Source organism: Ictidomys tridecemlineatus, chromosome 5 (genome assembly GCF_052094955.1).
Source record: "Ictidomys tridecemlineatus isolate mIctTri1 chromosome 5, mIctTri1.hap1, whole genome shotgun sequence".
NCBI lineage: Eukaryota > Metazoa > Chordata > Mammalia > Rodentia > Sciuridae > Ictidomys > Ictidomys tridecemlineatus.
The window spans coordinates 175801154-175828778 of record NC_135481.1 but is presented as its reverse complement, the minus strand read 5'-3'; the positions used below and the strand labels follow the sequence as shown (position 1 = coordinate 175828778).

General features: G+C 50.0%; 1 protein-coding gene and 1 long non-coding RNA gene across 3 annotated transcripts in view; one reads left to right on the top strand and one right to left on the bottom strand.

The window, feature by feature from the left end:
* Positions 1-27625, bottom strand: part of Ttll9 (tubulin tyrosine ligase like 9) — a 45346-nt gene that overhangs the window by 4429 nt on the left and 13292 nt on the right. Inside the window, exons 6-14 of one of the 2 annotated variants that reach the window (XM_005320584.4) lie at positions 17364-17432; positions 16919-16993; positions 16034-16124; positions 14675-14715; positions 13607-13694; positions 4005-4063; positions 3026-3222; positions 1451-1564; positions 221-345 (exon numbers count right to left, since the gene is read on the bottom strand). In XM_005320584.4, the coding sequence (XP_005320641.1) occupies positions 221-345; positions 1451-1564; positions 3026-3222; positions 4005-4063; positions 13607-13694; positions 14675-14715; positions 16034-16124; positions 16919-16993; positions 17364-17432 (859 nt within the window). The remainder of the gene's footprint in view (positions 1-220; positions 346-1450; positions 1565-3025; positions 3223-4004; positions 4064-13606; positions 13695-14674; positions 14716-16033; positions 16125-16918; positions 16994-17363; positions 17433-27625) is intronic. The other variant, XM_040276438.2, reaches the window with a different exon arrangement.
* On the top strand, positions 2005-7486 carry LOC144378100 (uncharacterized). Its single transcript, XR_013439635.1, has 2 exons — positions 2005-3186; positions 4875-7486. It is a non-coding gene; the product is annotated as an uncharacterized LOC144378100 (long non-coding RNA).

Genomic DNA, 27625 nt, shown 5'->3' with positions numbered 1-27625 from the left:
TCTCGCTGTGTGCCAGACAGTGTTCCAGACGTACACGGGAACTGTTCCCTCTTAATTCCACAAATGAGGACCAGGGAGGTTGACTCCCTTGCCTGGGGTCACGGAGCTGGAGAGGAGCAGACTGATTCAGACATTCCAACTGCTCCTTGACGCTGCCTCTAGACAACCCACCACCTCCTGGCGCAGCCCTGGTGCCCACGCCCCACCTGGCACGACATACCGAGGTGTGTGTTGGTCACGGAGTTTCCCATCCCTGACAGGTCAGCAGCCCCCTCCTCTCTGCTGACAGGGCCATCATTCCACATAAGGTCAAAGCCTCCGACCCGCTTTTCCCTTCCTGTGAGCCTGCACGGGCAGAGACACCAAGGTTAGAGAGGCCAGGACCCAGCCCTCTCTCAACCCCGTGGGTGTCCACCCTGTCAGAAGCCCTTTTATTGGTCCAACCATTCACTGTCTGTTCCCTGGACCCCACAGTCTCTGAGAGGTTGTCCTCTATTTTTATGCTGAGGTCCCCACACTTGCCCTCAGGAAGATGCACCCAGTTGTGATTTTCAGTTTAAAGTCTGTTTTCCTCCCCAGACCATAAATACCACAAAGCCAGGGACTAGGTCTGCCATCTTCATTATCGTACTCCTAGTGTGTGGCCCAGGGTCTGGCACACAATAGAGTCTCAAATGTTTGTTGAATGAATAAGCAATGGTAGGTTTAGTGGATGTCTGAGGTTTCTCTGTTCAGCATCCAGTTCCCCTTCTTTCAGTCCAGTGGTGCCTCTGCTTTTGTTGAAGAGTCACCCCTCTCTCCCTCACCCCTAGGCCTCGGTGGGGTTGCTCCTACCCCCTGGTCTATCAGAGTTACAGTGATTGGTTCAGGAATGGGCATTCTCACTTCCAGCATTGAGAATTGGCCCTCCAACTTTTGCTGGAATAATTGGGAGAAAGCTGATACAGAAGAGTCGGGGTGGGCAGAGAACAAGTGTGTGAGTGTGTTTGTGCAAGAGAGGGAGGGAGACCAACCCACTAACGTTGACTAAGTACCTGGATGCACCCATTCCTGAAGCTAACCCTGGATCCTTTCCATTACATAAACATTGTTATAACAATAAATAGTCTCTTTATTTGGGCAGTTACTGTGAGCTTAGCATTTTGCAATAAATGATCTTAGTAAATTAAAATAACCCGGAGGGACAGTCATTTCCCATTTTACTTATGAGGAAACTGAGGCTCAGAGAGGTGAAGTGATTGGTCCAGCGTCCCATAGTTAGGAAATTTTGAATAAATCCTGCTAGACTGAGTCTCAGAAAGCTGTGGATGGCCTTGCTCCCTTCTGGAGAGGCCGAGTCCTTGGGCCAGGACCTGACCCTGTGTGGACATCCATAAAATGTGGGGCCATCCAAGGGCCTGAGTTCTCTTCCCTGGTGGAGCCCCGGCTGCCTCGGCCAGGGCTGCCTCACCTGGCCTCCATGTCCACCACGTGCAGTGTGTCCTGCAGGAGCCGGGTCTTGAGCTCATAGTCCTCCTGGCTGCTGGCCGTGAGCGACGGGGATGCGTTGACCTCCAGGAGCCACCTGGGGAGGCACGGGAGGGAGAATCTGAGGATTTCCCTGAGGCTAGATGCGGTGCCTGGGGCCACTGTCACTCCACCCAGGCGGCTCCGTCTTTCCCTCTGAGGAAAGGGAGCTTAGAGGAGCGGAGCTGGCCCTGGGCGAGGGGGACCGTGGGGCCCTCCTGCTGGTGATGCGTTTCCTTTTCCAGTGGAGACCTTAGTGCAGGAAGAAGATCCCTTCCAGAGGGACAGTTGGCCACGGCTGACAACTGACCTGCCGGGTCAGGGGCTGGGCAGGCGGGGATGGGGGTGGGAGGTGGCGGGAGATGGCTTGGAGGGGCGTCCGCATCTAAAGGGAGAGCTGTGGGCAGCTGCAGGCAGCATTGCCCCATGAGCCGAGAATTATGAGATCATCTGATTTTTCTAGAAAAGCCCCAAATCCTGATTTGGGGGACACTCTTGATTTTTAGGTAAACATCTCCCAGATTTTGTCAAAAAAATTAAACACAGAAACATTCTGAAGATCAAACCTAAAATACCTGTATCTGCAGGTCCCAAACAGCCCAGGACCTCCAGTTCCCTGGAGCCCACATGGGTCCGGAGGTTTTGTGCAGCCTGGTCATTTTACAGACAGGAAGCTGGGGCACAGGAAGAGCAAAGGGCTCCCCCACTGGACAGTGGGGGGCCAGAGACCCCCTTTCTACTCCTCCCAGCTTGTTCCCCCCTCAGTCTACCCTAATGATGCAGCCAGAGCTCGCTGCCAGGGGCAGAGGAGAGAGACCGCTGGGTGCTGGGACTCAGTGTCCCTTTAGCCAGGAGCTGACTCAGGTGTCACTATGCCTGGCTCTGAAAGCCCACAGCACCTCCGGGGTGACCTTGGGCAGGGGAGTGGCCTCCTGCATCCAGCAGTGCTGGTGGGGAGCAGCCCAGCGCGGGCACTTGACCCTGAGCTTCATTTTGCCCTTGACTCCCCGCTGACCTCCCCCTCCCCCAAGCCGACAACCCACGGGTTTCCATGTCCTGTCGTGTCATGTGAGGCCATCGCTCTGGTCCCTGCCAGCTCCAGCTTGTTCTCCTCGCCAGCTCAACCCCCTCCATGGGCAAGAATGCACCACATTCTTGGCAGGAACAGCCACCGTGACAATATTCCCTTACGTGGCACTTCACATCCTCCAAGGGCCAAGACTTCCAGAGGGGAAGTGTTTTGCCGGGTAGGAGGGGAGCACCCCTCACTCAGCCCACCAACAGGACAGGCTTCCCAGAGCCAGCACGAAGCCCCGTGTCCCGCAGACAGCTCATTTGTCCCTCCTAACAACCCTAGAGGTACAGCACAGTGACCAACCCTGTTTTACAGACTGGCAAACTAAGGCACAGAAATAAAGAAGTGTGTCCAAGGTCACACAGCCAGGAAGTGGCCGAGCTGGGCTCCCAGACCAGGGTGCCCGCGTGTAAAGCCAGACCCCAGGCCCAGCCGCCCACTTACGGCTTGAGGTCCTGGTCGATGAGGATGTCGTAGCCATACAGCTCGAAGCAGTGCTTGTCGCTGATGATCACCTTCTGCACACTCTGCAGGCTCTTGATGAAGATGTTGTCCATGTCGCGGAAGAGCGCCTCCACCGCCTCGGGCCCGTGCCTGGATGCCAGGTACTGCCGGAAGCGCTGCAGCATCCACTTGCAGCCCTGGGACCCGGGCAGTGGGGGTTGGCAGAGGAACTTGAGCCAGCGGGACCCGCCTGCCACGACCCTCCTGGGAGCCATCAGCACTACCCTAGGCCTGGGCAAGGGGGGCCCAGCCCTGAGTCCCAGGATTAGGACAGCTAGAGTGTCCCCCCTCGTGGGTGGAGATTCTGATAACCCATAACTGGCTACCCAGGCCCCCAGAGGCCCCTGCCCTGATGGCTGGCACAGGCCCTCTCCCTGGGTCTGCTTTTGAGGGCATCTCAAGGCCCAGGATGGTTAATGGGCTGCTGGTCACAGGGGCGTGTGTGTGCAGTCACCCTGTGTGGGATGGAGGCCCAGGACAGAAAAGAAGGGAGCAGGTGTGAGCGGAGGCTCACTCTCCCGTCGCCCTAGATCAGGCCCTTCACTCCCAGAAGCCGGAGCATTCAGCGTTTCAACCTGGCTCTGCAGGTTACTATATAGATGATAGATAGATAGATAACAGATTGACAAAAAGAATGTCTGTATGATACACCAGTCAATGGATTGATCCATAGGAGGTCTCTGTCGGATGGAGCACATTTTCTTTAGGGGTGCATTTTTTTGACCTGCACTTTTAAATATTGAGGTACCTGGTCCATGGACCTCTGTTGTACCATGCCATTTGCAGAGCCCAGGGTGGGCCTGTCCTCGCTGGTGAGCTATGAGCCAAGACAGGCCTGACCTGGGCTCCCTGCCTCTGTCCTTCCCTCCCAACCTCATCCCAGAAGGCTGCCGGGGAGGGTAGAGGCCCAGCTTCTCACCTTCTTTGGGTGGTAGTCCGGAGATGTCTTTTGCACAGCGACATTGGTGAGGTGAACATCTGGCAGAGGTTGGTGGTCAAGGACAAGTGTGGACAGGAAGGACAAGACACCCTCCATAGAACCCCCAGGACTGAACTGAGACGAGTTTGGGAGTTGATGAGGAAAACTACAAAACAGCTTAAAGTTCACATACGTGGGCTGTGGAGCCAGATGGGCCAGGATTCAAATCCGCCTGCCTCTTTACTACCCGTGAGCCCCTGAGCCTGGGGCCCTTGCCCTCTCTGAGCCTTTCTGCCCACCTATTATAGTATGTTGGCTTCACAGGATTATTTGAAGGATCAGATAAAACACTGTATAAAAATGCCTCTTAGCCAGGTGTGGTGGCCCCCGCCTGTAATCCCAGGCACTCGGAAAGCTGAGGCAGGAGAATTGCAAGTTCAAGGCCAGCCTGGGCTACTGAATAAGACCCTGTGTCAAAATAAAATTCTAAAAAGGGTTGAGCATGTAGCTCAGAGGAAGAACACTCCTGGGTCCTGTCCCCGGTCCCCACTCCCAGCAATCACAAGGGCCTCTCACAGGGCCTGGCAGAGCCGATATTATGATGATTTTTTTCAACTCAAGAGAGTTTTTTAACAAGTAGAGACACCAAATGTGGAACAGTCATCTCAGGACACACTGAGCTCCTTGTCACCAAAGGAGTTTGGACTGGGTGGCCACTAGTAGGAATACTAGAGAAGGGATCCAGCATTGGGATGGGGTCAGGGGGCCTTAAAAGGCCCAGCCCTGAGAGTGTGCTTTTGGTATGATCACTTGTCACCTTCAAATGACATCAGTGACACGGTTCACACACATCATCTCATTTGTTCCCAGATACTTCCCATCAAACACGTGAGACTTTGGAGGCCCACAGAAGGCAGTGACAGGCATCTGAGACACCCCTTCCTTGGCACCTCCCCCCAGGGAGCGGGACAGACACCCGAACCTCATGAGATGACCACTGTGCACAGCTTCCTCCAGGTCTCATTGGGAAGGAAGAGGCTCTAGGTGGCTGGCTCAAGTCTAGTTCCCCTAGAGCATGTTTCTCCCTGTCTGTCACCTATGGGACAGGGCCGGGTGGCTTCCACCTCTCTGAGAAGGTGGGTGTCCTTGTCAGCATCTTTTTCCTAGAAGGTCATCTTCAGAACTTTTCAAAGATATTTTTTTTCTTTCAAATTTGAGAATTTTCCTGCCTCCACTTCTAAAGAAGGAGCACACGGACCATCACTCCATGGGATGGAGCCCTCAGGCCTGTGTCCAGCTCATTTTCCAAAAGGTTCTGGGGCAATTCAATAGGGTGTGGGGGGGGGGATGTTTGTTAAACAAATGACAAATGCAGTAGGGACTCCTGGATATCCAGATGCAAAAGAATAAAATAGAACCCCTTTCTCAGACCTTAGACCTACATATAAGAGACAAAACTAAAAATTCTTAGAATAATATATAGGAGTAAGTTGTCCATTGGCCTAGGCAGAGTTTCTTAGATATGACACCAAAAGCACAAGCAATAAAAGAAACAATAGATAAAATGGACTTTACCAGAATTAAAAATGTTTGTGCTTTAAGGGACATTATCACGACAGTGCTAAGACACCCCACAGATGGGAGAAAGTATTTGCAAATCACATATCTGATGCAGGACCAGCATCCAGAATACATAAAGCATTTTTGCAAATCAACAATAGACAGATCATCCCATTTTTAAAAGAGCGAAAATTTGAATAGACAGATCTACAAGTGGCCAACAAACCCATATGTGTCATGAGGGAAATGCAGGGTAAAACTACTTCACAACCACGGGGGGCTGCTGTAATAAAGTGGTTAGACGATATTGTGTGTTGGTAGGAGGTGGGGAAATCGGATTCCTTCACAAAATGCTAGTGGAAACGAGAGATTGTGCAGCACTTTGGAAAACAATTTATCAGTTCTTCAAAGGGTTCAACAGAATTACCACGTGGCCAGCAATTCCATTCATAGCCATGTGCTCAAGAGAAATGAGAATAGCCCGTAAAAAAGTTTGTGCCTCTCTCTCTACCTCTTTTAGTACCTAGGATGGAACCTGGGGCCTTGCACATGCTAGGCCAGGGCTCTGCCACTGAGCCACACCCCAGCCCTTTTGCTCAACAAGTTCCTGAAGCAGCCTTTTTTCATAATAACCCCAAAGGGGTCACAACTCCAGTGTCTATCAATAGGTAAATAAAATGCCATGCCCCCTTTATTGGAATAGAATATTATTTGACATCAAAGAGATAGGAAGCTTAATCCCAGCTACTTGGGAGACTGAGGCAGGAGGATGGCAACGTTCCATCCAGCCTGGGCAACTTAGACCCTGTGTCAAAATAAAATAAAAAGGGCTGGGGAGGCAGCTCAGTGGTACAGCACTTGCTTAGCGTTTGTGAGGCCTAGTTCAATCCATCTCCAATACTAGAGAAAGAGAGGGGAAGGTATTGGTACATGTTACAATAAGAAGGAATCTTGAAATCATCATGCCCAGTGAAGAAAGGTGGACACCAAAGACCACACACGATTGATCCCACTTACATTAAATGTCCAGGACCTTGCACATGCTGGGCCAGCGCTCTGCCATGAGCTACATCCCTGTGTCTTGGAAGATGCATGGAGACAGAAAGCAGTTGCAAAGGGCCGGGAGGGGAGTGGAGGGGGCATGGAGAGTGCTGGCTAGTGCATGTGCGATTTCTTTTGGGGGAAGATGGAAATATTCTTACTGACTGAGCTGACAGCTGTTTGATTATGATACACACCATTCCTTTGCTTGCTTTATCTGGGTGAATTGCACGCTGTACAAATTATATCTCAATGCTAGATATAGATCTCAGTATATAAAGAAGTTGTAAATAAAGCTCAATTATATCCCAATAAAGCTGTTATTAAAAAAAAATAGGAACAAGAGGAAACTCAGGAAAATCAAGTTCCTGACGACGACGCAGGGGAAGGAAGCTTGGCTCCCAGCAAGACCCGCTTCCCTCTGCTCCTTCCTGCAGGGGGGGAGGAAGCAGGGCCTCCCCAGGAGCAGAGGAGGAGCAGGGCTGAGGGAGGAGAGCCAGGGGGCCAGCCTCAGCCCTCGCCTCCACCGGCATCCCCAGATCAAGTCCTGACGGACCCACGAGACGAGTAGCCAGGAGCAAACAAGCCATCAAAATCAATCTGTGAGAGGTGCAGCTGCTGTGAAGTCTTTAGGGGAAGAGAACTTCCCTCGCCTAACGATGACAGTAGAGATGACAGCGGATCTCAATGGACAGCGACGGACTCAGCTGAGTGCAAATGGAAACAATCACATCAGGACAAAAATTAAAGGGCAAATCCAATGAGAGACTATGGCCAATGTGACAGCCTAACGTTTCTGCCACATGAAAATCTCCATAAACTGTCAACAGTAAAACGCTATGTCCCTAATCAATAAAGGCTGTGAAAACATAAAAGAGAAACTGTCCCTGGTAGAAGGCCATCTGGGAAAATGCTCAAAAGTTTCTAGTAATAAAAGACACACAGTTTAAAAGGAATGTAAATGAGGGGCATGGAAACTGATGAAATCCTGGGGCAGAAACCTCCCTCCTCATCAAGGCAGTTACACCTTTGGGCTTTTTCATTTTGGAAAATTGATAATTCAGAATAGTTGCAGGATAGCATCACGAAGGCCTGGGGATTCTTCACCCAGTCATGCCCATTGTCTTAGAAATGGCTTTTTAAAATAATTGTCCCCAACAGTGGGGACTGGAGACGAAATGAGTGTGTTGGGGTTGGGGACATAGAGAGCTCTTCTGGGAAGAACCTGGTCAGATGCCCTTGACCCGGGATTTACTCCTTTGTCACATCATCCAAAGGAAAAAAAAAATACAGTAAAATTGTTGACCAACAAAGTTGTCCCTTTCTCCTAGAAGACAATGTAGGATCGATACTCCAATGTGTAAGTGCAGGGTCAACACTTTCTCAATAGGACCCTAAAGCTCAGGAAGTAATGCCAAGAGTTACTAAATGGGATGGTATCAAATTAAAAGGCTTCTGCACAGCAAAGGAAACAAGAATGTGAAGAGAGCCAGGAATAGTGGCACATACTTGTAATCCTAGCAGCATGGGAGGCTGAGGTAGGAGGATCGCGAGTTCAAAGCCAGCCTCAGTAACTTAGAGAGGCCCCAAGCAACTTAGCGAAAGCTTGTCTCAAAATAAGATATTTTGGGGGTAGGGATATGGCTCAGTTGGTAGAGTGCAGGTCCCACATGCACAAGGCCCTGGGTTCAAACTGTAGCACCACACACAAAGGATATATATATATTTATGTATGTATGTGTGTGTGTGTGTGTGTGTGTGTGTGTGTATATATATATATTTTTTTTTAATGGCTGATGATATGGCTCAGTGGTTAAGCACTGCTAGATTCAATCCCTGGCAACAAACAAAAAGAGAATGTAAAGAGAACCCATAGAATAGGAGAAAAATTTCCCTAGCTACTCTCTGATAGAGGATTAATATCCAGAATATAGGGGCTGGGGCTGTAGCTCAGTGGTAGAGCACTTGCCTAGCATGCGTGAGGCGCTGGGTTTGATCCTCGGCACCACCTTAAAAAAAATAAAATAAAGGTATTCTGTCCATCTATAACTTCAAAAAAGTTTTTTTAAAAAATACAGAATATATAAAGAACTTTAAAAAAACAACTTAACACTGAAGAAAACAAATAACTTAATTAATAAATGGGCAAATGAGCTAAACAGACACTTCTTAAAAGAAGAAATACAAATGGCCAACAAATATATGAACAAATGTTCAACGTCATTAACAACTGGGGAAATGCAAATCAAAACTAGACTGAGATTTCATCACAGCCAGAACGGCAGTCATCAAGAACATGAATAAACTGGGTGTGGTGGCGCACGCCTGTAATCCCAGCAGCTGGGGAGGCTGAGGCATGAGGATCAGCCAGCCTCGGTAGAAAGCCAAGGTGCTAAACAACTCAGGGAGACCCTGTCTCTAAATAAATACAAAATAGGGCTGAGGATGTGGCTCAGTGGTTGAGTGCCCCTGAGTTCAATCACCCGCATCCAAAAAAAAAAAAAAAATAGAAAAAGAACACGAATAATAATAAATGCTGGGGAGGATGTGGAGAAAAAGGAACACTTACACTGTTGTGGGATTGTAAATCAGCACAGCCATTACAGAAATCAGTATGGAGGTTCCTCAAAAGCCTAGGCATGAAACCACCATATGACCCAGCCATACCTCCTCGGTACTTATTCTAAAGAACTGAAGTCATCATACCACAGCTGTGCATGCACACCTGAGTTCACAGCAGCACAATTCCCAATAGCAAACTAGGGAGCCAGCCTAGGTGTCCATCAACAGGTGAATGGATAAAGAAAATGTGATCTATGTACACAATGGAGTTTTATTCAGCCATAAGGAAAAGTGAAATCATGTCATTTGCACGAAAATGGATGGAACCCCAGGATGTTAAGAGAAATAAGCCAAACTCCCAAGGTCAAGGGTTGCATGTTTGCTCTCATAAGTGGAAACTAGAGAGAAAAATGGAAAAGAAAGGTGTGGGGGGTGGGCAGGCAACTCAAAAATATGGAAGGGAGGTCAGTAGAGTAGAGGAAGGGGACCAGGGGGAGAAGGGAAGAAAGAGAAAGGGGACATACCAGGGAATGACATTGGCCAAAGTATATTGTTATATTACTGCATGTACAAATGTGTAACAAGTCCCACCATGTGTACAAGTATAATGCACCAACAAAAATATGGGAAAAAAGTTCCCTTGGAGCTTTGTGTGTTATGACAGTAAGGAACTGAACACTTCCCAAGTGCCCACGGCCTGGAGGATTAGTACACCAGTACGTCCACTCAGTGGGATGTTTTGTGATTTGAAAAAATGTACACAAGGAAAATACTGATGATAATGTTTAGTGAAGAAAAACCTATGTTTATAGCATGGGATCACTCATATATAAAATTTAAATGACAGCAAAATTTTTAAAAAGTTCTACAAATGAACCTGGAAAAAAATACACCAAATGCCAAGTAGTTGTTTTTAGGAAAGGACACTAGAGAAGGTTTTTTTCCTCTCTTTCTCTTTTTTTGTACTTTCTTGAATTTCCTGATTTGTCTTTAACAACCTATACTGCTTTTAGGATGAAACCCATATTCTTTACATGTTTTATTGTTTCTATTATCAGAGTAAAGCGTGTCAGTTGCAGACACAATTCATACTGTAGAGAAATGTATGAAGCTGAAAGTCAATGTGTCCTTGCCTGATTCTCATCCTCTGCAGTGTTCAGAGTTCCTAGATCAGTAAACGATGAACTTCCTTTCATACGTGTTTCCTAAACAGGAACACACATTTTTAAAAGCAAAAGCAGGATTGCAAACAAACCAGCACTACAGCTTGCACTTCCTTCCACTTAGGTCTTGCACACCTTTTCATGTCCTGACATTCTACTATAGACTTTTTTTTTTTTTTTTTTTTGGTACTGGGAACTGAACCCAGTGGTGCTTCACCACTGAGCCACATCCCCAGCCCTTTTTATTTTTATTTTATCTTGAGACAGGGTCTCACCAATTTACTTAAGACCTTGCTAAGATGCTTTGAACTCTCAATCCTCCTGTCTCCTGAGTCGCTGGGATGACAGGAGTGCGACACCACGCCTGGCCTTTGACTATAAACTTTTATTGTTCTTAACAGATGCACAACATTAGTAGGTGCTTTATAATTCAGTTCATCATCCCTCGAGGATGATTTAGATTGTTTCTACTTGATCATTATTATATACAATGGTTCAGTTAATATTTTTATAATTTGTGTATGTTTGCATAGGTGTGTATTTGAATAACTGTGTGTAAACTATATGTAAATATAATACATATGTTAAAATTAGGTTAAAGATAGTTCCTGTTATTTTGTGATTCAAAAACTTATCTGCTGTTTTTTTATATTATTTTTTAGTGATGGACACAATCTCTATTTATTTATTTTTATGTGGTGCTAAGGATTGAACCCAGGGCCTCACATGTGAGGGGCAAGTGCTGTACCACTGAGCCACAACCCCGGCCCCTTATTTGCTATTTTAAAGTTGGCATTGTGGGAGCTGAAGCAAATGGGTAAAATATTAGGGTAAAATATGTTAAATCTGGAGGGTAGATACATAGGACCCTGCTATAGTCTTTTCTGCAGTTTCTACACATTTTAATATTTCCAGATTTAAAAATCAAAAACAATTTAAAAGAGGGGTGGAAAATAATGCGTATTCACTCCATTCACTCACTGTGAATGTTTAATGAGCACAGGCTCATTAAATAGAAACTGGCCCCGGGAGAGGGCTCGGTTTGCTTAATAATCCCTGAGATGCCTGGAAATGCACAAACACTCATGAATGTGGTGGTGGGGGGGTGGAGAACCCCAGCATTTACTGAGGGTCACTCCGGCAGGCACAGTTCTATGTGCGTTGTACGCATTATTTAATTTTAATAACAAAAGAGGTGGCAGTAAAACTAAACTAAATGTGATGACTTGCATGTGATAAATGTGTGTTGAAATTATACAATAAACATGCAGAAAAAGAAGTCAGCAAAGTAGGAAAAAAACAATTTGTGAAAAGTACTCAGAAGGGCCTGAGGCGGGTCCCTCGTTCAGGCAATGCCAATGCATGACCCTAGACACCCTCACATTAAGTGACAAAACCAAGGCAGAGAGGTGGATTCTGTGATGTTTAGGGGGCACTGGGGGTTGAACAGGGGACACTACAGCTGAGCTATACCCCCAGCCCTTCTGATTTTTCATTTTGAGACAGGGTCTCATTACCCTGCCTCCGCCTCTAAGAAGGAGAGATGAACTGACTGAAAACATTGCCTGGGGTTCCCAAGCAGGAAACTAGGCAGCATCATTCTCCATTTCCAAACCCAGATTGTCTCCTACATGCAGGTAATCTAGCTTCTAGATCTTTCTGAATTGACTCTCCATTTTCTTCTGATCTCAGGCCTGGAAATCTTAAAAACTTTCTTTTTTTTTTTTGGCACCTGGGATTCAACCTAGGGGTGCTTAACCACTGAGCCACATCCCCAGCCCTTTTTATTTTTTAGAGACAGCATCTTGTTCAATTGCTTAGGGCTAAATTTCTGAGGCTGGCCTTGAACTTGTGATCCTCCTGACTTGGTCTCTGGAGTTGCTGAGATTATAGGCATCAGTTGTGCAGTACTGTAATTGGCTAAAAGCTTTTCTTGATGTGTATCATTTTATAGCTAATACATTCACATGACCCAAAAGTCCAAAAGTGCAAAATATATAGAAGAAAAAAAATCTCCTTTTCACCTGTCCCTATCTACACATTTCTTCTCCCAGAGACAACTTCTGTTTCCAGTTTTTCTTTCTTTTCTCTCTCTCTCTTTTTTTGTGGTGTTAGGATAGAACCCAGGGCCTTGTGTGTGCTAGGCAAGTGCTCTCCTGATGAGCTACACCATTAGCCCTGTTTCCAGTTTCTTGTCTGGCCTTCAGAGATATCTATGCACAGATAAACAGACATATATAGACATATAATTTTTAAACATAATTGGGAGCATGATTCTTGCTGTTCTATACTTTGCGCTCCACCCCAGGCACCTATCAGTACATAAAGCACTCTCCCCTTTCCGTTTTAATGGTTGCATAGTACTCCGCAGTATGAGTATACCATTTGCTTCATTGTTGCCTTCTTTTTTGCTCTCACAAGTGAGGCTGCAAAGTGCCTGACTTTCAAGCCTGTCTTTCTCTATCTTGTGAGTATACCTGTAGGATGGAATTTCAGAGGTAAATTGCAGGATCAGGAGGCGTGAGCATTTGGCCTTCATAGATATTTACCAGATTGCCTTCTAAGGATTTGCGCTAATTTACACTCCCACCAGCAACAGAAGGATTCCCCCAGCCTTGCCAAGTCAGCGTGTTTTCAAAGTTTTGGTCCCTGACAATCAGATGGATGAAAATTGAGTTGTATTTGAGCCAACCACCAGGCATTAAAGAAAAAGACACAGGCGCACATGCACACACACATACACACACACACACACACACACACACACACACACAAGATGCAAACATTTTCAGGGGGGTGAGGGGGTGCTAAGCTGTCTGCTCTTTTGCATATGAATAACATAAACCTTTGGCATCAGTCAAAACCTGCCTCAAGCCTGGCACAGCGTCACAGGCCTGTAATCCCAGCGGCTCTGGAGGCTGAGACAGGAGCATCAAAGCCAGTTCAAAGCCAGCCTCAGCAACAGGGAGGCACTAAGCAACTCAGTGAGACCCTGTCTCTAAATAAAATACAAAATAGGGCTGGGGATGTGGCTCAGTGGGGGAGAGAGAGAGAGAGAGAGAGAGAGAGAAAGCAAGCTGCTCTGCGCCCTTCCTCCCGTCCCCCCCCCCCAAGCCTGGGATCCCTCCATGGAGAGGCCCGCGCCGGTCTTGTGCCTGTTCACGCTGGTCCCCCGGCCCCCCAGGCACCCAGCAAACGTCGATGGGGTGAAGAGGCGCGGGGCTGGCCCCTGGGTGGGCCGCAGGCTGTGGGCGGTGGCTGCAGGGACCAGGATACACTGGTCGTCGATGCTGTTCAGCGTGAAGCGCGTGTTGGAGAACCGGGCGAAGCCGTCGCGGTAGAGCCAGGCGCGCAGCGGGATGTACTGGGGCGGGGGCGGGGGCGGAGGTGACTCGGGTGCCCGCTGGCACCGGGCATACCTCTAGCGTCGGCACCTTGGGGTCCTCCACCTGGAACCGCCCCCTCTTCCTCTCTACCTCCTCCGCCAGCGCCGCGCTAACGTCACCCCTTGACTCCACCCTGTCCTTCCCTGGGGCGGTGGCTGGCGGGAGGGAACCGAGGGGCTGGCCACCACGCGTGACACCCCGCCGGACTGAGAGGTCCAGGAGGAAAGGGGCCAATCCTGTCTCAATCCCTCTGTGGCCTTGGGCCCAGGGAGGAGTGGCACACTCGGCGTTTGTTGAATGAATGAATGAGTGAGGAGCGGAGGTGGAGCGAGGTCAGCGCCTCCCTAGTTAAGAGAGCAGGCTCTGGAGCCGCGCTGCCTGGATTTGAATCCCAGTTCTGCCATTCACTCGCTGTGTGCCTTTGGGCAAGTCACTAAACCTCTCTATATCTGTAAAATGAGGATAATAATAGAATCTATTTCACTGTGTTGTTGGAAGGACTGAACGAGATACAACCTGCTGGGTACTAACTAGGGCCTGGTACTTAGTAGGTGCTCACTACATGTTCACTGTGGTTACCACCGATGACTGAATGATAAAGAAGGACAGGCAAACAGGGCACGGTGGCTCAGGCCTGAAATCCCAGTGACTGCCCAGAAAGGATCATGAGTTCAAAGCCAGCCTCAGCAATGGCAAGGCGTAAGCAACTCCGTGAGACTCTAAGTAAAATATAAAATAGGGATGGGGATGTGGTTCAGTGGTCAAGTGCCCTGAGTTCAATCCCTGGTACCCCTGCCCCGCACCCCCTAAAAAGGACTGGCAAAACCAGATGCTGGAACACCTAGGATGGTGAAACTGAGGTGCATCTGGTGGCCCACTCCAGCCCTAGATGTCCCCTCTGAGCTCTCCTGGGCAGAGAGAGGCTCACAGCTCCCTGTCCCCTGCCCTGGTGACTCACCGACATCACCAGCACATAGACGCGCAGGTCAAACTTGCGACCTGTCAGGCAAAGAAAGAATTAATTGGTGGAGCGAATACTGGTTACCAGATGTTTGGGGTGTGGCAGTGCACAGACGGAGCTCCCCGCAAAACACGTGAGGTGCCAGGAGAGAGGAACTGGGGGTCCCTGTTGGGGAAAAACTTGTGACTTCGTGGCAGCTAGTCAAGGTTTGCTGAGTGAAAGCCCCTGGGAAGTGGTGGCCTGCAGTAAAGAAGGGGCCCACCTGACCCAGAGGGGCACAGGGCCTTGGGGCAGGACAGAGGCCCTGAGAGGGCAGAACCGGGCCAAGGGAGAGACAGGAAGGGGATGAGGGGCGTGAGGTTGGCAGGGTCCCCGCGGTCTCTGGGGTGTATTCTACAAACCGCAGGAAGCTGCTGGAGGGTGTCTGATGCCTCTGGCTATTGGTGCCGCTGTCCAGGGAGAGGACAGTGGCCAGGATCAAGATGGAGGCAAGAGGGACAGAGATGAGAGGGGTGGCAGACAGCTGTGGGGGGGCTGGGTGTGTTGCTCAGTGGTAGAGCACTTGCCTAGCATGCATGAGGTGCCACCCACAACATGCAAAACCAAAACCAAAAAAATCAGACAGGATGGGGGGGAGGGGAGGAGAGACCCAGGGGCTGCCCCCTGGGGAGGGTCATTGGCCCAGGAGGTAGGGGAGGGAAGGGGCACTAACTCTGTTGCAATGAAGTGCCACCTACAAGAGGCCCCAGACCCTGTCCCTTCTCTCCTGTGTGGGCAAAGCCCATGCACCTGGGCCTGGGGAGGCCGCCTGAGCCTCAGGGAAGAGGCTCCCTGGGCCTCAGAGAGGAAGCTGGCTGCACCAGGAGCCTTTGTCCTTGCCGTTCCCTCTTCCTGTTTCTCCCTCCAGTTCTACCTACAGGTGACTCCCAGGTGTCACTTGGTCCCCTGACCCTGCCTGATTCACTTTGCAATGGCTGCAGCTGCGTGGGATTCTTGTATTTCTTTGCTCTCTGGCTTAAGGCTGTCCCCTCACCTAGGGTAAAATAGACTCCACAGGAGCAGAGCGACAGCCGGCACCCAGGCCAGCGGCTGGCACTGAGGAGGGGCGTCATACTTGTTGGGTAAATGCATACATGAAAGGATTGGTTCTCAAAGGAGAATTTTCATGAACCCAGAGGGGGAGGGAAGGCACTCAACCACGGGGAATCTATGGGCAGCAGCCAGGACAGATCTTTCCTGTGCATCCCCCTGCCCTGGATGTGCGCCTGGGCCCTCAGTCGCAGCTAGTCAAGGTTTGCTGAGTGACTGACTGACTGACTGGTCGGAAGGGCAGGGAGCTGGGGACAGCCATCTCACCTCCGATCAGGTATGGATTTTCGATGTAACGCTGAGCTACGTAGTTCTCCACAGGGATCTCATCTCTTTGGTCATCAGAATTTCTTGGGTCCTAGTTGCAATAATATTATTAACATTTATTGAGCGCTCCTGTGTACAAGGAATTACGTTAGGCACTCTACTTGGGATATCTTTTTTTTTTTTCTTTTTCTTTTTGGTGCTGGGGATTGAACTCGGGGCCCTTAACCACTGAGCCACATCCCCAGAGCCCTATTTTGTATTTTATTTAGAGACAGGGTCTCACTGAGTTGCTTAGGGCCTCATTAAATTGCTGAGGCTGGCTTTGAACTCTCGATCCTCCTGCCTCAGCCTCCCGAGCCACTGGGATTACAGGTGTGTGTGTCTCTCCGTGCCCGGCCCTTTCACAATTTTTTGAAAGGAAACAAACAAAAACTTTAGTCCTTCAGTATCAGTGGCCACGGGACAAGTGCTCGATATGATGTCCACGTGTGGCCAGTGGTCAGATACTAGACAGCTCAGATATGCTCTGTTGCCATAACTGCGGAAAGTCCTGTCAAGGTGCTGCCGCCAGGGCATCAGCAGCCCCTGAGGCCCGGAGGCCATCCCTGGCCCTTCTCTATTTGCCCACCCAGCTGAGGACGATGCCATGCTCTCACACAGGTGCACAGCCCTCCATGTCTGCAAACTTTCTCACCCATTGTCCCCTTCACAGTCACCTGATGAGGAGCCCAGGCTCAAAGACAAGGGTCACATACTTCCTGGGCTCACACAGTGGCCCTGGGCTGGGAATGCTGTCCTGAGCAGACCCCCCGCAGACCCCCACACTGCTCCCCACCCCGACAGCCAGACTTCCCTCCAGGGACCCCGGCCACCCCCTCTACTCACATGGCCTCCAGAGGAACTGATGGAGTAGCGGGAAGGCTGGGCCTCGAAGCCCTGGAACTTCTTGCAGGCAGTGCCCTGACAGGTGCCCAGGGAAGAATGGGGACGCAGGCAGCAGGGGGAGGTGCATTAATTGAGCACCTGCTGTGAGCCCACAGGAGTCAGGTCCTCCAGCTCCCCCCACCCCCCCACCATCTCACTACCAAGGTTCAGAGGGCTCCAGTGATTTCCCCAGGGACACATGTCTGTTGAGAGGCCGAGGCAGGATTTCTGCTTGCCCAAGGTCACACAGCTATGGTTTGCAAGGTCAGAATTTGAACCCCAACAGTCTGGTTCCAGGGACCCTGCCCTGTGGGCAGGCCTGTGCTGGCTCTCTGAACTTGGAAGGGAGAGAGGAGGGGAGAGGGCAGAGGACGTGTGGAGAGCAAAGGGAAAGAGGCAGACTCACCTTCCTCCAGTCCATGATGTCCTTCAGTCTCCGGAAGAGGAAGATGCCCTTGCCCTGGGACCGGGCTACCTGAGGGGAGGGGCGGGAGACACAGAAAAGCCACTGTCAGCTTGATAGTTTCTTGTTGACCTCAGTACCTGGGAGCCCTCCCCAGCGTTTCTCTATGTCCATCTCCCCGAAACCCCTTAGGCCCAGAAAAATGGTCCAGCCCCCCCCCCAAGGCCTGGGGGAGCAAAGGTGCTAAACACAGGAGGGAGTTGGACAGGAGGGGGAGGAGAGACTCCTCTCTGCACAAAGACACGCATTTGCATGAATAATGCAGAAGAGGAGACAATTAAAAAGCCATTCCTACAGTCCTGGGAACATATCATCCAATTCTTTTTTTGGAAATCAATTTGCCTTCCTAATTAGGTTTTGCTTCTGCTAATACCGAAATCAGTCTGCCTGTGCTGAACTCCAGCATGGAGAATTCACAGCTCACAGGGGCTGGGGCCCAAGGATCTTGACTACGCTGCAGAGTGGTCCTCCTGTGTGTAAGGGGGCCCCAGCGGCCCATCCACCCTGGTACCTGTCAGATCTTGCACATGCACAGTGCCCAGCAGCTCAGTCACCCTCTCCTCACCCACAAACACAGCCCATCTGTTACAGGATAGCTTTGCTAAGCGTTCATCCAAAATGTATATATTGGGTGCCTACTGTGTGCTGGATGTTACGCAATAGCTGTAACAGACCGCAGGAAGCGTTCCCAGTCTAACCTGTTTTGAACTGAAATTTGCCAGCCAGGCCTGGCTTCTAGGGCCACCTGGAGCAGGTCTGGTTCCTGGAACCACCCTATGGTCATCTGTGGCTACTGAGCCTGTCCCCCAGAGTCACCTTTATTTCAGCACAAATGCAACCAGCAAGTGCAAATTCTCATTTCTCTCTGTTCTCCTCTGAGCGTGGGCCACCTGGCCCGCCAAGGCCTGCTGTACAAACTCGGGGTTGGCAGAGCTGCCACAGGGCTGTAGGTAGCCCGTCGGTCGGGCTGAGGCCCCCTGCTCTGCCTGCCCTCTGTGCACCCGGGTTCAGGGTTATGTGTGCCCAGAAAACAAGGTGGACACAGTGAACAGGTCCTGGGCTTCCCTAGTCACCAGGGAGACACAAACGAAAATCACACTCCCTGAGCAACAGCAAGTGCTGGTGACACTGGAGAAGCGGGGACTCCCACATACAGGACAGACAGGCACATCCCTAGGAGGGTCACAGGGCTGGGGCCTTCCGGGAAACTGAGGCAGTGTGAAGACCCCCCTTCAAACCCTGATTCTGCCATCGAGTCAGAAAGATTTCAGACATGTCACCTGGAGTAACAGGCGGGAGTTTATTGAAGGGATAGGGAAAGGGATACTCCCGAGGAGAGGCTGGGTCCTCTCTGAGAGAAACAACGGGGCTCTCCTGCGCTGGTTTTCCTGGGATCCCAGAGAAGTTTCCAGAGAGTCCCGCCCAGGTCCACCTCTTGGCTTTTGACTGACAGCAGCAAGACATCACACTTTCAAGTCCCCACTGCCATGACAACCCTAGGCACTTTGTCCTGTGCTGATGGGTTCTAATTGGATTCTTTTTTTTTTTTTTAAATATCTTTTAGTTGTAGATGGACACAGTGCTTTATTTTGTTTATTTTATGTGATGCGAAGGCAGGAGCCCAGGGCCTCACACATACTAGGCAAGCGCTCTGCCACTGAGCTACAATCCCAGCCCCCCAATTGGATTCTTAGCCATACATTCTTACAGGTTTTATGATCAGGAGGAATTATCCTATCTCTCTGAGTTTCTGGGATCTGGTCTGTGGAAAGGGTTACAGAAATCTCCCCCTCGGGGAATTTGGATCCTCTTATCCACATTATTTGGGCCTGCATGTCTCCTGCAGACAACAGGTAGGTTGCTGTGGAATGTGACAGAGCCTGTCCACCTAAGCCAGGCAGGCTGCAGGGAAACGCTTCTTGGAAGAGAAAGCCTGTGGGGGTCAGCGCAGTGGGGGCCGTCTTATATAATTATTCCCTTAACCTGTGTTCCCACCAGCCTCATCTGTCTGTCCCATGTCAACAGCACCATTCATAAAAGTGCCAGCCTTGGAAATACTTTCTCAGTGGAACAGTGTACTGCCATGACAGTTAGCAATTCCCAATTACTTACACCCGTAGGGTGAATCACATGACTAAACTGTTGAGGGAAAGAACTAGAAACTGTGGAAATATTCGTATTCTATCAAGTACAAAATCAGAGAGAACAAATCTGTGCCGTCAGTGGCTTAGGGGGTCAGGAATGGAGGAGGTCACAGGGGAACGCTGAGGGGCTGGTAGGGTTCTGTTTATGACCTGGGTGCTGGTCACTTGGATGTGTTTACTTTGTCAAAATTCATACCAGACCCCTAGAACTTGGGCACCTTTAAATGTTTATCTTCAATTAAAAAGTGTCTTTTAGGGGCTGGGGTTGTGGTTCAGTGTGAGGCACTGGTTTAGATCTAAGCACCACATAAAAATAAATAAATAAAATAAAGATATTGTGTCCATCTACAACCATAAAAAAAATCTTTAAAAAATGTGTCTTTTAAGGCATGTATGTACCCTTTGATCTCAGAACCCCTCTCTCACCCCGGAAGCCATTCTCCCTCTCTTTTCTTGCAGGCAAAGTCCCTGTTTCTGTGATGGGGCTAGAAAGGCTTCCTACTGGTTTTCCCAGCTTCCCTTGCAATTAGCATGAGCCCGTTTTGGCTAATGAGACCTAAGGAGACATCTTCTTATCCATTCTGGGGAGATTTTCCTCTGTGTTAAAAATATAAAGAGAGAGGGAGGGGCCAGGCGCAGAGGCCCACATCTGTAATCCCAACTACTCTGGAGGCTGAGGCAGGAGGATTGCAAGTTCAAGGCCAGCCTCAGCAACTTAGCAAGACTCTGTCTCAAAATAAAAAAAATAAAAATAAAAAGGCTGGGGATGTAGCTCAGTGGTCAACTACCCCTGGCACCCAAAGGGGAAAAATAAAAAAGAAGGAAAAAAGAAAAAAATGGAGAGAGAGAGAGAGCAGAAAGGGAACACAGGGAGGGAGAGAGGGGGTCAGAGAGATAGGGAGAGAGACGAAAAGAAATGTCTGGCCCTTCCTTCTTTTTTGCTTTTTTCTGAGGAGGTGAGGTCTGCAGTCACAGCAGCCATCTCATAGACATGAGGTGACAGATCTGATGACTAAACATAGGGAGGAAGCAGAGTGGACAGGGAGAAGACCCCAGGGCTCCCAAGGCATCACCATGCACATGCCCCAACCTGGAATGGCCGACCTCCAGCTCCTGTTGTGTGAGATGATGAAATGTCCTTATTGGTTAAATCACTGTAGTAACTTGACAAACCTGTTCCAAGAGATGCCCCCCCACCAAGGGAATAATCCTAAAAGTGAAAAATAAACTTCCTGCTCAGTAATAGATCAGGGTTGTTAAGACTGGAAGTCACCTAGAGCTCCGGCAGATGGTGTTTCCAAGACCAATCACAACATCTCCAGTCCCGTATGTTCTCCAGAACCCCACCAAGAGGTAAAGTCAATGTCCCCTCCCCTTGAGTGAGGGCAGGGCTTCAGGACGGTCATAGCTAACGGTGTGTGGAAGAAGTGGCAGGGTGAGAACTCTAATGAGGATCAGGAAAGACAATGTGGTTTCTACCAGCCATGACAGAGCCCAGATGCCATGCTGTGAGGAAGCCCAAGTCACATGAGGGGCCCACAGGGAGGACAGCTGAGTCTTCTAGCCCTTGCCCTGGCTGGGCTCCCAGCCAGCAGCTAGCACCATCTTGCCAATCCAGCGAGTGAGGCCAGATTGGCATCCTCCAGCCTCAGCAGAGCTGCCCCAGAGGATGCTGGTGCACAGATGAGCCTTCCCTGTCAAGCCCCAGTTGGAGGCTCATGAGGTAAAAACAAGAGGTTCTTATTGTTTCAGGGCCTTCCATTGGGGTGGTTTGTTACTCAGCAATAGGTAACCAGACTTTTTACAATGATCATGTTCATGGCTGATACTTACCAGTTTACCTTGTGCCAGGCCTCTATGACATGGGCATTGATAGTATTCCCATTTTCAACCAAGGAAACCAAAGAACAGAGAGGCCAAGCATATTGCCCCAAGTCATCCAGCCAGTGAGTCATAAATCCAGGATAGTGAAATCCGTGCTATACAATCCCAGGGCTCATGTACCTCTTGCAGGGTGCCATGGGATACACAGAATCATACAGCAAGCATGGGGTAGCTTCTGGGAATATTACTTGATAACTTGGGAGGAAAATATTTTTACATATAAAGTTACATTTATGATTGGAAAACATTAAATGGATTATTAGAATGAAACATAACTTTGATTTTGTACCAAATGTGGCCATTTACAGTCCTTGTCCCCTTGCCAAGAACCACATTTGGGTCACCCTGTGGGTTGTCCAGCCCTCTGGGGAGGTCTGAGCCTTCATGCTACTGCCACGGGATTGGATCAGGCCATAATCTATAGGATGCCACGGAAAGTTTGCTGCTGAGACTTCTGGGAAGAGTTTGTGACTTCTTCAAAAGTGACACAAGACCAGGGCATTCCTGTATTCCCATGGCTCGTAGAGGTATAAGGAGGTGAAGCTAGAGCTGTGGCAAGAGGAACCGTCTGCCTGTCGGGCTAGGAATTGATGGAATTGTCGATTTACCCAGAACCATCCCCTGTCCAGCTGTTCTACATTAAAGGAAATTCCCCTGGACCTCTGAACTTGAATGAGAAAAACAACATCTTCCTTTTGACACCCTGCCATGTACCCTGTGTTCCCTTCTATGGTGAGTGTGGTCAACACATCATAGGAGTATTAGGAGTATCTGCCATCAGAAGCCATCACAGCTATTTTTATGTATCACATTACAATTGTTGCTGATGTCTCAAGATGCTGTTTATGCACCTGTGGTTTTGAAATTATGGTAGTGCGGGGGTCTGCTGTTAACGAAGAGCACGTATATTCTATAGCACAGAGGGTCTTTTAATAATGTGCGCGGCAGCCCTGAGAACACACCTCACAGACCTCCAGCTGCAGGAGAGCAAGGCCCTGAGGGCGCCAGCTGCCGCCTGCTGACTGGCGCTGTGTCCTGACCTCCCGTCCTCCTGTCCAGAGACTGCTCCCAATCCATGAGGCACAGGGGACTTCTCTGACAGCATGAAGCCCCCCAGGTCTGGCTGGACTTTGCTCAGGCTGCTCTGCCCTAGGAAGTTCCACCCAGCCTCCCTCCTTTCTCCCCCCAGCCCTTCCTTCCTTCCTTGCCTCCCTCCACTGAGGTCCCACAACACCCCCAGCCTCTCCCAGCTCCTCCCCCATTTTCTCTCACCGGCTAAGCTCTGGCAGGTGGAGTCTTGTGGGTCATCTATTTCTTGGGGGACCCCCAACTAACACACATACCTAGTTTCCAACATAGTTGTTTTATTTTTTTAAATATTTATTTTTAAATTGTAGGTGGTGGACACAATGTCTTTATTTCATTTTTATGTGGTGCTGAGGATCGAACCCAGGGCCTCACGTGTGCTAGGCGAGCGCTCTACCACTGAGCCCCAGCCCCAGCCCTAGTTGTGTTATTTTGTAATCAATTATGTTTAGATTATGCCTGTAATCCCAGTCACCCAGGGAGGCTGAGGCAGGAGGTCCCATGTTCAAGGCCCCTCTGGGCAACTTAGTGAGACAGAGTCTCACTAAAAAAATCAAAAGGGCTGGGGATGAAGCTCAGTGGTAGAGCACCCCAGGGTTCCATTCCCAGTACCTTAAAAAACAAAACAAACCTAGTCTTTCATGGATATGTACTGTACATACTCAGGTTCGAGCTCATTCAACTATGTACATCAAATGTGTGCAGATTTCATGTTGATCAGATCTCAATAATGTGATTTATTTAGTTTTTTTAGTTGTAGATGAACACAATACCTTTATTTTGTTTGTTTATTTTTATGTGGTGCTAAGGATGGAACCCAGTGCCTCACATGTGCTAGGTAAGTGCTCTACCACTGAGCCACACCCCAGCCCCACACAAATGCGATTTTACATAGGAACACTGTTCTTATATTTCACCAAATGTCAAAAAGTCCGAGGCATTAAAACAGTTCAGAAGCCCCACCCTCTTGTTCCAGTAAGCCATGTCGGTTGGGTTTTCTACTATTTGCTGACCAAAGCATCCCAACTCTGAGAGGATTTGGCGGAGCAGTTTGAGATGCTCTGTTTGGTGCACACAGTGTAACTGAATGTTCAAATGCAGCTCTTCCTGCTGGTGGGTTGAGCAAAGAACAGCCCAGGGTCACCAGGGATACCCACAGCCCTGTGAAAAGGGCTTGGTGGACACACAGACTGATGGACAGGCTGGTCCCTGACCACCCAGCACCACAGAGAGGCGGGAGCAGTGGGAGTAGGCCATGTGGTCTGCGCCCTGCCACCTCCCACACCCCACAGGCCAAAGCTGCGAGGAGGGCAGAATGCTCAGGTAGGAAAAAGGATGTGCATTCACGTGCTTTTTACACTAGACTGGACATTTTTTCCCCTTGTGCTAGGAATCAAACCTGGGGCCTTGCACATACTCGGCAACAGGTGGCCACTGAGTCCTAGGCTGGACTTTAATGGTCAGACCTGTTTGTTCTTATTCTCTCCAAGATTGACAGCAAAGCTGGGAGATGGTTTGGGCTCCAGCCCCACGGGAAGAGGGTCCCTGAAGAGCGGCACTGGGGGACAATGCTGTCCCGGCCTTTCTGATCCAACCTGTCCCCTCCCTGGCTGTTCTGCCACCCCTCCCTGCAGAGGAAAATGAAGGGTCACAGGCTCCAGGGAAACTGCAGGGAGGACTTGGAAGGACAGGGCTGCCAGAGACTGGCCTGGCCACAGCAACCCCCTGAGAACTTCTGCCTGTGAGTGGACAAGGACCAACTAGGTCACAACAACAGGCCTTATGGGAAGAGCAGAGGGTCTCAGGGGACATCTGTTTCCCAAATTTAAAGTAGTGTTCTACCTTTTACCATTCTCTTCTCCCCAGTAGTATCCAAATAATAAGATCCAGAACTAACACTCCAGGCCCCTGGTTCTCAGAGGGCCGCTGGAGCAGAAGAGCCCTCATACCTGGTGTGACCTTTCATCTTACGCATCAGCCCGGTGAGTCTCTGCTGCCTAATTGTTTGGTCAAACACTAGTCTAGGTGTTGCTCTGAAGGTTTTTTTGCAGATGTGAGGAACATCCGTAATTAGTAACTTTAAGTAGAGGATAGTGCCCTCCATGTGGGCGGGGCTCAACCAGCCCTTGGAGGCTTAAGAGCAAAAACCGAGGCTCCCTGGAGAAGAAGAGATTCTACCTAAGACTGTAACACAAAAATCCTGCCTGAGCTTCCAGTCTGCTGGCCTGGACTGTACATGTTGGACTTGTGGCCCTCACAACATTGCAGAAGTCAGTTCCTTAAGCGCGCACACACACCCTGGGCTTCGGTTTCTGCACACTGCGCAGGCTGATACCTGGGGGACTTGACAGCAGCACATTTGCTCGCAGGTTTGCCCAGGCCTCCGGGGTCAGCCACTCAGGTGGGCGCGATGTACCGGCCTCTGCCAGAGTCTGTCATGCCCCAGTTTAGGATCAGCTTCTTTCCAACCTCACCAAAGTGTCACCTGGGGACCAGGGACCAGCAGTGTTGGCATCCCCTGGACACAGCCTCTCAGGCCCCACCTAGATCTGCTGAGTTGGGCTCTGCATGTTCTCCAGATCCCTAAGGGATGCGGGGACACAGAAAGTTTGAGAAACACTGCCCTAGTGCTTCCTCTTGGCAGGAAGAAGAGGGGTGTTTCCCGGACTCTTGGAAAGAAGAAAAGTGAGACAATTATTGGGCACCTCACGCCAAGCCCTTGATAGAATTTGGGCGATGCATGGATATAACATGCACAGCTTCATTGAATTCTCCACTACCCCGTTGGGCAGGTCCGCTCAGTCCCAGTTTACAGACGAGAAAGTGGACTGGCCGGGGCTGAAACCTGCTGGGGTCACGCAGGGGGAAGGGGTGGATTCAGAATTTGGCCCCCGGCCACGCCCACTAGCAGCACCTCTCTCTCCGGCCACGCCCACTAGACCTGCTACTCTCCCTGGCCACGCCCACCAGCCGTGCCACCCTCCCGGCCACGCCCACTACCGCGCTGCTCTTCCCCCACAGACAGTGCAGTGGGCTTCGGCTCTTCAGGGCGGAAGACGCACAGCCAAGATGCCGCCCCTTAATTACAGCTGTCTTGTGTCTGCCGCTAACAAAGGCCGTGGGCCGGGAAAGGAATCAACCTAATATGCAATTGCTCATTCCCAATTAGCACAAATTATCATTTGTCGGAGAGGATAATGCTGGGAGCCCGACTCTGCCCCTGGTGGGTGTCACTGTTCATCTGCCTAATCCCTCCTCCTCCAGCCCCAGCCGCCTCACCGTGCCTCCCAGGAGCAGAGGTGGTGAGAGGGTCTGGGTACATCAGGCATCCCTTGTGCCCTGCACTGGGTCCCCCTCCAGGCACCCATGCCAGCTGACTCCGTCCACGCCAGCCAACACTGAGCCACGCTCTTCTGCTCCACGGGAAGGCTGCTCACACCTCCTCACACCCAGCTCCTTTCCCGAAGCCTGGCGCCTTCTCAAGGGGCTTTGATGATGCCCTTTGAGGCTTTGGTGGTGTCATGGTTTGGATCTGGAATGTCCCCCAAAATCTCTGCAGCAATGTCCAGAGATGGGGCTTTGGGAAACCATTGGATCATGAGGGATCTGGTCTCATTAGTGGATTAATCCATTTGGTGGATTAGTATTTTGAATGGACTACGGAGAGGTGGTAGTAACTACAGCATATTGAAGGAAGTAGGTCACTGGTGTGGGCCCTTGGGGATGGTGCCTTGTCCCTTGCCTCCTCTCCTCTCTCTCCTTTCTCCTTCCTGACTGCCATGAGCTAGGCAGCTTTCCTCTGCCACAGCCTTCATTCACACACACACACACACACACACACACACACACACACACACACACACACATTTTTAATGCAAGTGCAGTAGAACTATACCACCAAGCCACATCCTTATACCTTTTTAATTTTTTTTTTAATTTTGAGAAAGGGTCTTGCTCAGTTGTTGAGGCTGGCCTTAAACTTGGGAACCTCCTGCCTCAGCCTCCAGTGCTGCTGGAATTACAGGTGTGAGCCACTGCATCTGGCTGGTGTGATAGTCTGATTCTGCCTCACCTCAGGCCCAGAGCAATAGGGCCTCTGACCACAGACTGAAATCTCTGAAACCATGAACCATAATAAACCATTCTTCCTCCAAGTCACATCAGGTAGTCCTATTACAGCAATGAAAAGCTGACTAACAGGTGGCATGTGGCAGAGAGGTAGCCCTGGCACAGGAAGGGCTGAGCGCCATCTTGCCCTGTTTCTTGACCCTTGAAGGGCTGTCGAGAGCAAGGCTTCACACATGCAGTCCCCTCTGCTGGCATGCTCTTCCCTACCTCCGCCTTTCTCCAGGCTGACTCCCAGGCATCCTTCAGCTCAGAGATCATTATAGTCACAATAATGACTATCATTTATAGAGCAGGTACTATATGCATTAACTTGTCTACTGTACAATACTCTGCAATAGAAACCACAGTTCTTCTCACTCTGCAGATGGGGAACTGGGGCACAGGAAAGTTGAGTAATCTGCCTGAGGCTGCACAGTAAGTGGGATGGCTAGTATTGAACCAAGGATTTGGCCTCAGATCTCAATCTCTCACTTCTTCTCAGTAGCTGCCTGGCTGGGGAGGTCCCCACCTGTTTTCCCTCTCCTGACACCATTCTCCTTTTTTTTTTTTTGGTACCAGGGATTGAACTCAGGGCACTCGACCACTGAGCCCCATCCCCAGCCCTATTTTATATTTTATTTAGAGACAGGGTCTCACTGAGTCGCTTAGCGCCTCACTTTTGCTGAGGCTGGCTTTGAACTCATGATCCTCCCCCCTCAGCCTCCCAAGCCACTGGGATTACAGGTGTATGCCATTGCACCCATTCTCCTTAGTGACACTCAACACACCGTAATCACGCAACACATGTTTCCTCTGCTGGCTTACTGTCCATCCTCAAAGAGAGCAGAGACCACGTCTGACTTGCCGAGAGCCGAATTCCCTGGGCCTAAGTCTGTGCCTGGCACATGGCAAAGGCCCAGTGAGCATTTGTGGGATGCTTGAATACACAGGCCCCAGGCTCTCCATCCTTAAAATGGGGCTGGT